General features: G+C 37.8%; 1 protein-coding gene across 1 annotated transcript in view; it reads right to left on the bottom strand.

Moving 5' to 3' along the window:
• The window catches only part of TTN (titin), a 238,731-nt gene that overhangs the window by 153,279 nt on the left and 71,583 nt on the right, over positions 1 to 13,869 (bottom strand). Inside the window, exons 80-100 of the mRNA XM_055812704.1 lie at positions 13,505 to 13,783; positions 13,151 to 13,429; positions 12,713 to 13,000; positions 12,251 to 12,538; positions 9,126 to 9,407; positions 8,565 to 8,843; positions 8,173 to 8,454; positions 7,769 to 8,047; positions 6,990 to 7,277; positions 6,561 to 6,839; positions 6,191 to 6,469; positions 5,814 to 6,092; positions 4,998 to 5,285; positions 4,558 to 4,845; positions 3,777 to 4,067; positions 2,727 to 3,014; positions 1,625 to 1,717; positions 1,220 to 1,502; positions 799 to 979; positions 358 to 447; positions 8 to 275 (exon numbers count right to left, since the gene is read on the bottom strand). Of these exons, the coding sequence (XP_055668679.1) occupies positions 8 to 275; positions 358 to 447; positions 799 to 979; positions 1,220 to 1,502; positions 1,625 to 1,717; positions 2,727 to 3,014; positions 3,777 to 4,067; positions 4,558 to 4,845; positions 4,998 to 5,285; positions 5,814 to 6,092; positions 6,191 to 6,469; positions 6,561 to 6,839; positions 6,990 to 7,277; positions 7,769 to 8,047; positions 8,173 to 8,454; positions 8,565 to 8,843; positions 9,126 to 9,407; positions 12,251 to 12,538; positions 12,713 to 13,000; positions 13,151 to 13,429; positions 13,505 to 13,783 (5,451 nt within the window). The remainder of the gene's footprint in view (positions 1 to 7; positions 276 to 357; positions 448 to 798; positions 980 to 1,219; positions 1,503 to 1,624; positions 1,718 to 2,726; positions 3,015 to 3,776; positions 4,068 to 4,557; positions 4,846 to 4,997; positions 5,286 to 5,813; positions 6,093 to 6,190; positions 6,470 to 6,560; positions 6,840 to 6,989; positions 7,278 to 7,768; positions 8,048 to 8,172; positions 8,455 to 8,564; positions 8,844 to 9,125; positions 9,408 to 12,250; positions 12,539 to 12,712; positions 13,001 to 13,150; positions 13,430 to 13,504; positions 13,784 to 13,869) is intronic.

The following is a 13,869-nucleotide window of genomic DNA, read 5'->3' as shown; positions in this document are numbered from 1 at the left end:
CACTTACCAATCACAGTTAGCCTGGCACTGGCAATGTGTGGTCCGCACACTATTCTGAAATTTCCCTGATCTTCAAGTTGGCAGTTCCTGATTCTCAGTATGTGGCGATCACCTTCAATTCTAATTTCGTATTTGTCATTGGAGTCCAGTTTCTGTGTTCCTTTGTACCATGAAAGTTTAATTTCTGGATAGTTAATTTTAATCTCACATTCAAAGATAGCATCCTCATCTGTTAAAACTGTCTGATTTTCAATGTCTCTGATCAGAGTAATAGGCTGAAAAATAGTAGCTTAAATTAGTTTTAGGTTCCCTGTTTTGGGTTTGAATGTTTCACAAATCAGTCCAAAAATTTGTTACCTCTGTCTGTGAGAGTCGTTGCTGAATAAAAGCTACAAGTTCATCAAACTCCTGATCTTCTCTTTGAGCTTTTTCTGTGAGCTCAATTTCCTGTAAAAAGGCAGAAAGTACTCAAAAATTAAAGGATGTTAAATGTCAAGCTGTCATGTTTGTTCAACATAGAACTGGTTCCTACATCAAATTTTCTGTAACTGTATTGTAACTAGTGTTATCTTCCCATCTTAAAAATTGCAGCCAAGTTGTGAAGCTAGGACATACTTTGCCAGAAGGCCCATTCCTCCTTCCTGGGTTTGAGCATGCAAGAAATTGAGAACTCAAAGACCTAATGAGGAACCAGAAATTCCTGCACACACAGTAAAATCAGAGCGTGGACACCAAGTCTGTTCAGAGAAACCATGTTAGATGTAACAAAGCCAAAGCTGCAGTCATGCTATATCTTACCAATCTATGGCTTTCTTCTGCTTGGGTTTGCTTTAGTAACTCAAAGGCTTGCAGGAGGCCACGGAAATCTGTAATTCCATACATGCGAGCATATTTCTCATATTCTTTGGGATCTACATTTTTGAGAAGTTCCAGGATATCAATAGGTTGCTCTTCCTCTTCCTTCTTTTTTGTTGGAGTGCTATTCAAATCAATGATGTAAGTTAAATATACAATGCTTCATTCCTAGAAAGTTGTTCACTGAAAAAATGAATTGGCTGAGAGCTGCAATGTGCAGCGGACCCCTTTAGTCAGGTGCTTCTATTTTTAGTACAGTTATTAATATTTAATGAATATTAAAAATCATATCTTGATCTGAGATATATACAATAAAAACATTTCTTCTGTGTTGATAACAGATTTATAAAAACTTTCCATATACCTTTTTAGTTTTGCCCTGAGATCGCCTTCAACAACTTCTTTCTTTCTTTCTTCAACTTGTAGGTTTACACTCCTCTCAATTTCACCATGTTGGTTAAAAGCTACACATTTGTACATGCCAGAATCAGTTTTTATTGCATCCTTTATTTCTAGTTTAGCTTCATCTCCTCTCTGCTGAATTATAATGCGACCTCCCTGGTTGAGTTGCCTCCATTTTCCCTTCAACCATTTAACATTTGGAATTGGGTCTCCTCCAACTTTTGCAAAAAAGGTTGCCACAGTCTCTGCAGAAAGATGCAAATGAGGAAGCTAAGTCTTTCCAGCTGTTTATGACAGCAAGACGTAATCTCAAACAAAAGGTGTAGGCAAATAGAAGACAATGTACTTTTTTGAAAAGAGTTCTTACTTTCCATGACTTTGATACTCTGAGGCTCTGACACAAAATAAAGTTTTCCTTCCACTTCTGCTTTCTTAGCTGCTGGTGCAGCTGCTGGTTTTTCTAAAAAACAGAGTCAAACAATTTAAACAGATGGTTTAATGTAATATTTTATGCTCACAAGTGATAATGCTTCCAAAGGGATTATAAAAAAGCAATTAATTACAGAGGTGGAACAAAATATTATGCAAGAGAAAAAATGCAAAATACTTTCATATTGTTTTAATTAACTTGTATTTTACTTCCGAGATGAAACTGAACATTGTGGGCCATATTGTGCTGTTCATTAACTTCAGTCAGGTCATTTACATTCTGCATGGATGCAAACTCATAGATGGATATGCAAATAAGAATCCTTGTTTTCTAAAATGTATCAGTATTTAGTAAGGTATTCTCTTTTCTGTCTATTTCTGGAAATTACACCCTCAGAGTTACTTGCATTTTTTTATCAGTGATCTGTTAACTCTTTGTTTCTTTTGCATTGTTCTTAGCCTTGTGGCTAGCCAATTATTATTTTGTATATTATAGAAAAAGATATTATTTCTATATCTTACTGAACTCATGTCTTTTATGCAACGGTAAGGCAAGACCTCCATGTAAAGATTCATGATTAGACAATACTTACTTTCAGTTAAAAGGTCAAAATGCCTTAGCGTTGTAGTAGTCCTGAAGCAATTAGCCTCTAAGGCTACACACTCAATCAAATTATTTTTGTATCTTCCTTTATTATACTGTTTCTATACTTTCCACAGAATATGCATGTCCAAGTAGTTTCATTCATTTAGCTTGCATTTTTCTTGAATTTGGTGTTTAGATCTAGAAACTAAATTTTTAATCTTTTTGGTGAGAATGTACTATTGATTTGACACTGATCTCCACTGTTTATGTCACTATTGATATTTAAATTATTGTTACATATACCGTCTTCCCAGATTGCACAGTTCTGCAAAGAACTAAAATGTACTAACTGTTTGCAATTAGATTATTAATATTTGTATTCCACAGAAAACAAAAGATGGAATTTTGTTTTAAATTTTCATCATATGCCTTGATTTTCTCCATATTACTGTACCTTTAACTGTTACTTTAGATTTGCAAGTATCAGTGCCAGCTGCATTTGAAGCTTTGCATACATATTCTCCTGAATCAGATTTGGTAACTGCAGCAAGTTCCAGAAGAGCTACTCCATTAGCAAAGCTGAAGTTGCATCTGTCTGAAACTCTTATTTCTCTCCCTGCCTTCAGCCACTGAATCCGGATTGGCTGAGATCCTTGGACATGGCAGCTGAGGTGTACAGTATCACCTTCCTCTGCTGCTGCTGGCTGAAGAGGCTGGTCAAAAACTGGAGGCTTTTGAGGTTCTGGAACACGAAAATGCTGGAGTAAATACTCAAAGAAGGAAAGTATGATTAAGAACATAAGAGAAAAGAGATACATGTGATTCTTAAGAAGACAATGTCAAGGAATGAAGGAGGATAAACAGAAGTCTGAGAATGTCAATCATAGTTTTAGAAAATGGAAAAAACATCAAGAGAGTATGTTTTCTATGCAGACGTGCAAGAAATCTCCAGGTTTTCTTCAGAAAAGAAGTCTTTTCTCCACACAGCAAGGACATTCACATGCAAAAAATAACGTAATAGCTAAAGCACCACTATTAGGCTGCAAAACTGTATAAGCATCTTTAAAGAAACAAATATGCAATATATGCAATCTCTTGCAAGAGTATTATGATGAAAGGCCATGCTGCCAAATCACACTGTCAAGGCTGCACAATCTTAGATGTAATTGCACAGAAAAACTGTTACTCCATGAAAAGAGAATGATTAAAAATTCAACAAAAATGTCAGATGTCAATGTTCACTTCATATTAGTCACAGCAAATATTGAAAAAGAAGCCCCAAAGAAGCTCCCCCCCCGCCCCCCCCGAAAAACTTTTAATTCATTAGTATACAAAATTGAAATAATTCCTTCTTTTGGGGGTTTAACTCAGTTTTATCTTGCCCATCTATGGACAAATTACTGCTGTCAGAGTAAGAAAAACCAGCTCATAAGATAGAAGCTGTATATTTGCAGCTAATATACAACAAAGAAAAGTAAGAAAGAAAAATAAGACTTCAACTAACCTCTGATAACAACAGAAGATGTACACAACACACTTCCTGCTTCATTGGACACTTTACAGGTATATAAACCAGCATCTGATTGCTCTACACTCTTTATATGGAAAAGTAAGGTATTGTTTTTGAAAGATATTTCACAATGAGGGCTTGAATAAACTTCCTGATTGTTTTTATACCAAGCAACAGTCAAAGGCTGAGAGCCAGAAACACGGCCCTCAAGTTTAAGTTCATTCCCTTCTGTTTCTTCTACTGCTTCAGATAATTTCTTAGTAAAAGTAGGTGGAGTTTTTCGTTCTGTAAAAAAAAGAATATATTATTCAATTTCTAAGAATCAAACCTGAAATTAAAAATTCTAAAGAAAATGTTTCAAGAAAAATCTGAATATTGGGGAATTGATATTAACTCTTATTTAAATAGGATTTTTTAAAAAATTGAAAGTATGGTAAGATAAAGAGCAGGTATCTTGCTCTTACAGTTACTGTCAGAGTAGATCTTCCTATTTGAAAAATAATCCTCCTAAATCGATTTAAGTCAAATGCCATTAAAAAAAAAAGAGGATTTTTTTTTTAGTTCTCAAGAAAGAAATGGGCCAAAGCCTATAAAGAAACTAGACTGAAGAAAATATTCTTTCATTTCTCTTGTTATTATTGACCCTTCCTAATTCCCTTAAGAGACCTATGGGTATCTCAGAAGTTTTTCTCAAACTTATCTTGCAGAAAAAAGGCTAATTCCTTTATAATTAAAGGAAGAAAAATGTGCACACAATGTACTATGCACTCAGTACCTTTAACAGTCAGTTGAGCTGTGCAAGAGTCTTTTCCAACTTCATTGCTAGCATAGCACGTATACTTTCCAGAGTCTCCTCTGTCAACTTTCAAGATGGTCAAGCGGGCTGTGTTGTCTACATAACTGATCTGGTAGTTTCTTCCTGTTCTAATCTCTTGGTTATCTTTTGCCCAAGTGACTTTAATAGGCTGTGTTCCAGAAATGTGACACTCAAAGTCAGCAGTTTCTCCAATAATACCATCCAGAGGTGTAATTGGGATGTCAAAGAATGGAGGAGTCTTCCCTTCTGAAGAGTGAAAGAAATAAAAAAGCATCACTTTAAAAATCTCAATTTGCTTTAAGCCTCTGTGAAATAAATATTTGTACAATATTAAATCCATATATAAAGCAAAAGTGAGTTTTAAGATATTTCTATTAAATATTTCACAGCCCACCAACCTGTAAGGACAAGCCTTCCGCTAGAAGAAGCAGTCCCGATGGCATTGGTAGCTGTGCAGGTATATTGCCCAATAAGGCTCCTATCTGTCTTCAAAATCTGGAGAGCTGCTACATTATCTATGAAGGATGTGTGAACATTGTAGTCCTCTTTTACACGTACACCGTCTTTAAACCAAGATACTTCAATAGGTTCTGAACCAGCAATGCCACAATCAAATGTAACTGGTAAGCCAACAGTTTCATGAACATCTCTCAATTTTCGTGTAAAAGAAGGAGGAAGTTTACGCTCTGTAAGGAAACAGGTATTGTACAGTGAGGGCTTCCAGAAGATACGCACTTGTTGCTGTACTCACCAGTAACCACTGCCTAATATACTGTGGAGTACGCTGGATTTTTGATCATAACTTCCATTAAAAATGTTATTCAGCATATCATTTACTTGGAATCTGATGTGAAAAGAGTGCTGTGCATATGGTTGCAGCAAAATACATGACCATTCTGTCCTCAGTTACACCCAGTGAGCGTATTTAACCCTCAGGACTGATAACAGTGGAAATGATCAAAGCCATATCCTCAGTGGGGAAGGAAGATGCAAAAGCTTGTATCCCTACAGAAAAGCTGTGGTCAGTAAGAGATGTCTTTTGATTAGCTTTACTGGTAGGCCTTTGCTGATGTAAGACAGTGCCATGGGGTATCTTACACATCAGAAAATAGTAGTGTGTTTAAGAAGGAAAAGGTGATCTTTGTTTTTTTGAAATAGCAAAGCATAGTTAAGAAAAATAGGTCATTTCCTACTTCTTAAAATGAAATATTCACCTTGAACTGTCAGCAAAGACGATGAAGCAGCCTCCCCAATAGTGTTTTCTACTTTGCAGATGTACTCTCCACTGTCAGTACTGTCTACTTGGCTGAAAACCAGAGTGGCAACTTGGTTTTTGAAGTGCATTTTCACAGTAGCAGTTCCTCTCAGCTTTGTATCTCCTTTGTACCATGATACAATCATTTCTGGTGTTCCAGCAACCTGACACTGTAAGGATGCAGAATCCCCAACAGTCACCTGCACTGGCTCCAGGGGTCTAACGAAGTAAGGTGGTTCTGAAGAACAAACACACACAGTTAGCATAGAAAGGTATTGCACAATGACCATTAGTAGTTCAAATAACACTTGATTAAGTGATGGTAGCTTGACGCACCTAGTATTGTGACTGCACCATGACAATTATCTTGTCCAGACTCATTTTCAATATGACAAGAATATTGCCCCTGATCTTGTAATTTGCTACTAGGGATTTCCAGTATGGCAGATGTTTCTGTAGTGGTGATGTTACACTTTTCAGAGTGTGTTATTTTTACTCCGTTTTTCTTCCATGTCACTGAAATTGGTGGAGTACCCGTATATGTGCATTCCAAGATTAAATTTTTCCCTTTCTCTACACTTAAATCATTCACCTTCTTCACAAATTTGGCTGGTTCTATAAGGAACAACGGGAAGAAAAGAAATTTAAAGCCAAGAGATTATTTTCAGAAGCATAAGGAGCATAAGAAACAGTAGCCTGGACAAACCTTTGACAAAAAGACGTGCTGTGCAAGAAATCTTCCCTGCCTCATTAGAGACCTGGCAGGTGTAGTCTCCACTCTGAAGTGGATGTACATCAAACAGCTCCAGTTCTGCAATTGAATCTTGCAAGGTGATACTGCATCTGTTTCCTGGTACTAGCTCAACGCTACCTCTAAACCATTTAACTTCCAATGGAGAGGAACCTTTTATGATACTGGTAAAGGTCACATTTGCCCCAGATAAAACATTCAGTGTTTCAGGTTTCTTCACAAAAGATGGCGGTTCTAAGTATGCAAATAAAACAGACAGAGAAGAAGTACATTTGAATTTCTGATGAAGAGTATAGTAATCAGAAATATGTAACAAAACCAAGAATGAAGTCTTTTTGAAAATAAATTTGTGCCCTCTGACTCTGACTTCTTATTGATACTGACCTCTAACACTCAAAAATGCGCTGCATTCATCAGACCCTGCTACGTTAGTAGCTGTGCACAAGTAAGTTCCAACATCAGATTCCTGAAGTGCATTCACTTTCAGAGAACAGGTATTGTCTGTAAGGGTAGCCTGATACTTGTCTCCACTGGTAATCTCTTGTCCATCATGAAACCAGGAAACAAGAATAGGTGGTGAACCATAAACTTTGCACTCTAGTACAGCAGAAGAACCCAGCTGACCATATGTTTCTTTCAGTTTTCTTGTGAAAGAAGGAGGTATAATACGATCTGCATTTGTTTAAAAAAAAAAAAATTAGTATTACCATACAGAAGCTTAAAATGCAGAAACTTCCCCATGCATAGTAAAATCAGTTAACTTTATTTTGATATAACTGCTTTAGCAATCTGCTCCTATGCACCCAAGTCATTGAAAAAATAGATAGGTTGATGGTTAGACACATGCTGGAGCTTTCATTCAAACTTTTGACGGACACCTTTTATTTTTGCAGCTCTTTTTCGTAAGCAACAATGTTATGCCAGCTGTCCAAGCAGACAGGTAGATTAAAGCTGAAGAAATCAAGCCCTTGCGACAGCTCCCGCCCCTCAGAGGTTAGGTAGGCATTTATTCTTGATGCCTGACAAAGTGGCATGCCAAGCGCTCCTAAGATTATACAACCAATGAGTTTCTCAGGCTGCCAGTCATGAGAAAGTTTGCTGTCTGAAGGCTTTGTAAAGGAACTATAGGATCAGATGTGACTCAAAAAGAATAGTCAACTAACCTGAAACATGCACTGAAGCTGTGCAGCTGCTTTTACCAACACTGTTTTTCACCTCAAAAGTATATTCTCCACTGTCTTCTAGTCCTGCATTGAGGATCTTAAGCCCAGATACTTTATTGAAGAAACTGATTTTGTATTTATGATCTGTGGACAGTTCATTCCCATCCTTAAACCACCTAGCAGTAAGCTCTGGTGTGCCGTCTACCGTGCATTCCAGAGTACAAGAGTCTCCAGCTGTAACTTTCACTGGGCCTGGCTTCTCTACAATGACTGCAGGTTCTGTAATGAGATGCAAGTCACACAATTTTTAAAAACAAGAATGCAATAGTTATTACTATCACAAAATTTGAAATTTTAAAGTGAAATTTTAAAACACATTGTGTTTTTTATCCCATGCTACCAACCTAGCACTGTCAGCGTGGCAAAGCATTCCTGAACTCCAGCATCATTTTTTATCTGACAAATGTATTTCCCAGCATTGGCTGTTTCTGCATTTCCAATCCTCATAGTTGCAATATTTTCTGAATAGGAGATCCAGAGATTATCACTTTCTCTAATGATTTCTCCTTTGTCTTTTAACCACAGAACAGAAATGGGCTGTGATCCTTCTACTGCAGCCTGCAGTTCAATTGACTCCCCAACTACAACAGTGAGATCACTCAGCTTCTTCACAAAGGTTGGCGGTGCTGTTTAAGAGAAGATATTTAACAGTAAAAAAACACGCCAGGAGCGGAAAAGTAGGAAGAGTATGACAGGAACAATGAAACGCCAAGAAGGTGCCAATCTTCATACAAACCTCTTAGTGTTACAGAGCCAATACAGGAGTCACTTCCCACATCATTTACAGCTTTACAGTGATATTCACCAACATCTGCAGTATCCACACTGAGAATGTGAATACTAGTAAGGTAGTTCTCAGACATGATCTTGTACTTCTTGCTGCTCCGAATTTCTCGTTTGTCTTTATACCATGAAATCTGGAATGGAGGAGTGCCCTGAAGCTCACATTCCAGGTGAATATCAGACCCTTTCAAGGTCTGGACTGGATGAGGTTTCTTGGTAAAAATAGGGGGTGCTGAAGAAAAAAAAAAGAAAAGAAAAAAAAAAAGAGGCTTAAAGTTTGTGTTATTTGAGCAAAGGAGATTAAAGAGGACAGACTATGCAAGTAGCTGTTCTGATGCTGAAGAGCAAAGACAAACCATAAATAAGAAAGATCTCCCACAGCATAACAGGGAAGAGATTTACCATATATTCAGACAGCTCTTGGCCTCTAACTGAAGAAAGTGGGAATTAACAACTCTTCCACAGAGGAGGACTCATACAGATAGAAAGGTAAGGGAAGAACTGGGATTCTGACCTTTTACTTTCAGTGAGGTACTGGTGCTTGCACTACCCGCTGGATTCTGAGCTTCACAAGAATAATCACCGCTGTCTTCAACACTGAGGTTGTGCATTTCAATGACTGCCACTGAATCCACAAAGGACATTCTATATTTTTCGCTGGGATGAATCTCTGTTTCACCTTTGTACCAGGTGACTTTTATTTCTGGAGATCCACCTATTTTGCATTCATACTTAGTGGAATCATGCTGTTTCACAAGTCTTGAGGAGTCTAGTTTCTTAATAAATCTTGGTGGTTCTGCAAAGCCAAAAAGAGGGGAGATGATGCTTTAAACTGCACTGGTTCTTTGAATAAGCAAGGAAATATGTAACAGAAAATGTAAATTTATGCAAACATTCTAATTTTACAATGCTATAATTTTTTCATTTAGATCATTTCAAGTTGGACCAAAATCTAGATTAGGAAGGAAACAAGTTCTCTCTCTCAATTTCAGTTACTTTTTCCTTTATTGTCCCACTCTACTTCTCCTTCTATGTATTCAGTACAGATAGCTGATGTGGTTTTCTTTAAGTAATATTCTCTTGCAATACATAAGTAATCAAAATGCCTGATGGAAATGCAAGAATCCAAACTTTTCAGCCAAGAAATCTTATTAACAGCATTTATGCTCGGCATTATAACAACTACTTTATATCTTAATATGTCATTAACAATCGATCTAGTCAATAAATGTATCTACATTATAACCCTTCACACATTTATTGTAAAGCCAAACATAAAGGTGCATATAAGGAATAAAGGTTAAGTAGTTTAGGTAGCAAAACAAAGAATTTCAAAATAATCATACTGGGAAGAATTATGAGATAGCTGGTATTACACAAATTGGTGTTAACAGTCCTGTGACTGAAAAGTAAACTGGACAGTTGCATTTTGTTCTGTAAGGAGAGAAAGGAGTGAAGGTTTAACACATTTCATCAAAAGTACCATAAGGATGATTCAGAATCAGAAGGCTGAATGCTCATAGATCAAAGATTTAACCAGTAAAATGAAGAGGTGGTAATGTGGGCACAACAAACAAATCTCTCTGCAAAACAGGATGAAACACCTCTTTGTGCATCTGTCTGTAAAGTGTAGGAAGGATATCTATTTTATTGTGGGTTACTTCAATCTGTGGGACATTTACAGAACATCCTATGTTGTTAGTAACAAAACTTCCTTAGAGTTTCTAAAAATAGAAATGATGGCTTTTTAACACAAGGTCTCTTGGAACCTTAGTAATTTACTATCAGATTTCACTTTGACAGAGAGATGATTATCTATCTGCATACTAACAGCTGCTGAATAGTCACAGTCAAATTCCATTCCTTTCCAAAAATGAGGATATATGAGTTAATAAGGTATATACTTAGAATGTGAAGTAGTTTCTAGAACCTAAAGTGATTGTTGAAGCTACAGATTAGGAACATTAGGTGTTAAAGTGGGAAAGTTAATAAAAACTTGGGACATTTTCAAGGGTAGTTGAACAAAAGATCTTAATTCTACAAACAAAAAACTGTGCGTTGTAGAAGTGAGACAGCATCTGCTCAAATTAAATGTGTGCAAATAAATGCACACAAAGAGCTTGCCCTTCCAAGTTCTATAGAAACTGGCTGAAAAACAGTGAAAATCATTAATTTTACAGCCCTGGGGAAACTGTGTAAATTCTAAAGAATTGAAGCGAGTGCCAGTAAGTATGTTCAGGATAAGTTACATGAAGTAAGTTCAGGATAAAAAAAGAAAATAACAATCCTGGAGGGGAAAAAATATATCAGTATTTTATGAATAAAGAGTTGAAGAGTAAGAAAATAAATAAGGACAATTGGAATAATTTTATGAATGGTAACTCCGGTAAAATGAACCCATTAGTAATGCTATCATTAATAATGCTATCATTAATAATAAATAGAATTGTGATTCCAGTGGAAACATGCTTTAAATCTTTTAAAGAGGTTAGATTTCCTGCTACAATCTTTCAATGATTTTTGTAAGTCAAACTACATAATAACAGCATCTCTACTTGCCACTGAAGCTACAGGTAATTCAATCTGCCACACACCACACCAAGAAAAACCCCGATGGGTAGAATATACTCGTGTGTATACACACACACACACAAATCCACCTGATCTATCTATATTTATGAAATAAATTTGTCAAGCAATTATTACAAAATATTCCTAGTGGTAGTTCAGCTTCTTGTGCTATTTGTTTTAGTATAAGTAATAGTATCTACTCCTGAAATGTCTTTGTTCCTCCCTCACACATCCCCCCAATTCATATAGAAGTTTTAAAAAAGAAAGCACTAAACCAACAGGGACATTTGAACTCATGCACGATTTAAGTGGTATATTTTCATTTGTTCTTTTATAAAATCAGTAAGAATGAGATACATTGAGCAGCTATAAATAAATCCCACGTTCACACCTACGCTGAGGAAATTACACTAATATACAAATGTCACTTGCACCAAGACAGTTGGATCCAGTCATAAATTTAGATCACTGAAATGTATAAAATCCACACACTGTGTGGAGAAGTGAAGTGTTGGCGGAATGGGTATTTGTCACCAAGTCTGCCCTCAGATCCTCCAGTTTTGCTGTCTAGAACAGAAGTTTTCAATGTTTTTATCGTGTGAAGGAGTAAAGTTATTTGCAGGAGCTGCCCACCCAGTAAAAAAACATTTACATCTTGTAAGTGAACTGAGTTTCTCCGTTACCTTTCTCTCCCCTGGACAACTTAGTGAATGTCACTGCTGGAGAAAGACTCTAAGGAAGACAGATTTTGCTGGCCAACAAGACCATTCATAAAGGCGCAACAGGGTACCACAGTAAGTCAGAGTTAATGTTTCAGTGGAAGAATACCTTTGGTAAGTCAAATCATGCCCTATGCCACAAAAAAAAAACCCCAAAAACACAACAAAAAAAACCCCAAAAAGATTACTAAGTATTTAAGTTTTACAATAATATTTAAATTAAGTAAGACATCTCAGTGTAGCCTCTTGTAAAGGTTGTTAGTCTCAGATGTCTGCATTCAGGGCTTTGTTTTCCAGGTGTCTGCCTTACAGAGAAAAACCTTATGAACAGTAAAGCTCACAGCAATACCTTGTACAGCTAGCTGAGCTGCGCACGCGTCCTTTCCAACACTGTTGCTGGCAGTACATGTGTAGAGTCCAGCATCCCCTTTACCAACTTTTAGAACTGTCAAGCTGGCCATGTTTTCCACCAGAGTCATCTTGTAGTTGCCACCTGGGCGGATCTCTCTGTTGTCTCTGGTCCATGTAATCCTCATGGGAGCAGAGCCAGTCACATGACACTTAAAGGTTGCACTTTCCCCTAGTGCCACATCAATAGATACTGGCTTGATGTCAAAGATGGGAGGCTGTAGATGTTCTGCAAAGAGGAAAGCATGGCAAAGCTTACCACCAAGCCCTCCTGACCACATAGGTCACTGTGCCATGCTCATGCTCCCTGGCCATCATACAATGGGTAGAGTGGGGAAAAGGGTGAGGAAATAAAAAAACCAAAGACATACAAAAGATCTTTGCTTGAGTGTGAGCTACAAACCTGTGAGCAGAAGTTTGGCACTGGAAGATGCAGTCCCCAGAGCATTTTGGGCTGAGCAAGTATATTGGCCACAGTAAGCCATACTAGTTTGCAAGATCTGGAGAGTAGCAACGTTATTTAAGAAGGTTGATTGCACGTTATCGCTGTCACTTAAGAGAACCCCATCCTTGTACCAAGACACCTGGATAGGCTTTGAGCCATTTATGCGGCAATCAAATGTCACTGGCGCACCAATCACCTCCTGAATATCTTTCAGTTTTCTAGCGAATGTAGGGGGAAGTTCACGTTCTGCAAAACAATAATAATCACCACTATAAGAAGGAATCCACCCTGTCAATCCAGAATTAATTAATTCTGAAATTAGTAAGAACCCCTTGGTGTAGACAATAAAGAGTTCCTACAAAATACCCCAGGAAGGAGTGGCCCTTGGCCCATCACCTTTAACAACAAGCGAAGCTGTGGAGGTGGCGAAGCCAACGCTATTTTCTGCTTTGCAGATATATTCTCCAATATCACTGTCCTCCACGGTGGAGAATGCCAGTGTTGCCACATTATTCTTGAAGTGCATTTTGTAAGCCTGTGTTGATCTGAGCTTGGTGTCATCTTTGTACCAGGACACTTTGATTTCTGGCGTACCACCAATCTGGCATTTTAAGATCAAGGGCTCACCAACCTTCACCTCCATACGGTCCAGATGCGTAACAAAGTAGGGTGGTTCTAGGGAAGGAAAGAACATGGTGAACAGAGGCAGAACATCACTGCATCACTTAGGAGGATCGGGGTGATGCATACCTAAGATGGATACAAGGCTGTGGCAAACATCCCCACCAGCCTCATTTGCAACCTCACAGGTGTATTCGCCTTCATCACTCTTGGTGCTGTTGAAGATTTCAAGAATGCCAGATTTGTCAGTAGTTGTAACACTGCAGCGTGGAGACTGAGCAATGAGCATGCCATTTTTTTTCCACGTGACAGAAATGGGAGGGGTGCCTATGTAGCTACTTTCCAGCACAATGGACTTCCCCTGTTCCACGCTGAAATCACTTAATTTCTTCACAAAGACTGCAGGCTCTGTGGGGAGGTATAGATCAATAATGAGAAGGGCAGACGTGGCAGGGCTCCAGGCAGAGCATGAAGGCAGGTACCTGTGTGTACAC

Source organism: Falco peregrinus, chromosome 8 (genome assembly GCF_023634155.1).
Source record: "Falco peregrinus isolate bFalPer1 chromosome 8, bFalPer1.pri, whole genome shotgun sequence".
NCBI classification, from domain to species: Eukaryota; Metazoa; Chordata; class Aves; order Falconiformes; family Falconidae; genus Falco; species Falco peregrinus.
The sequence above is the reverse complement of the archived record's forward strand: the minus strand, read 5'-3'. Positions and strand labels throughout refer to the sequence as shown.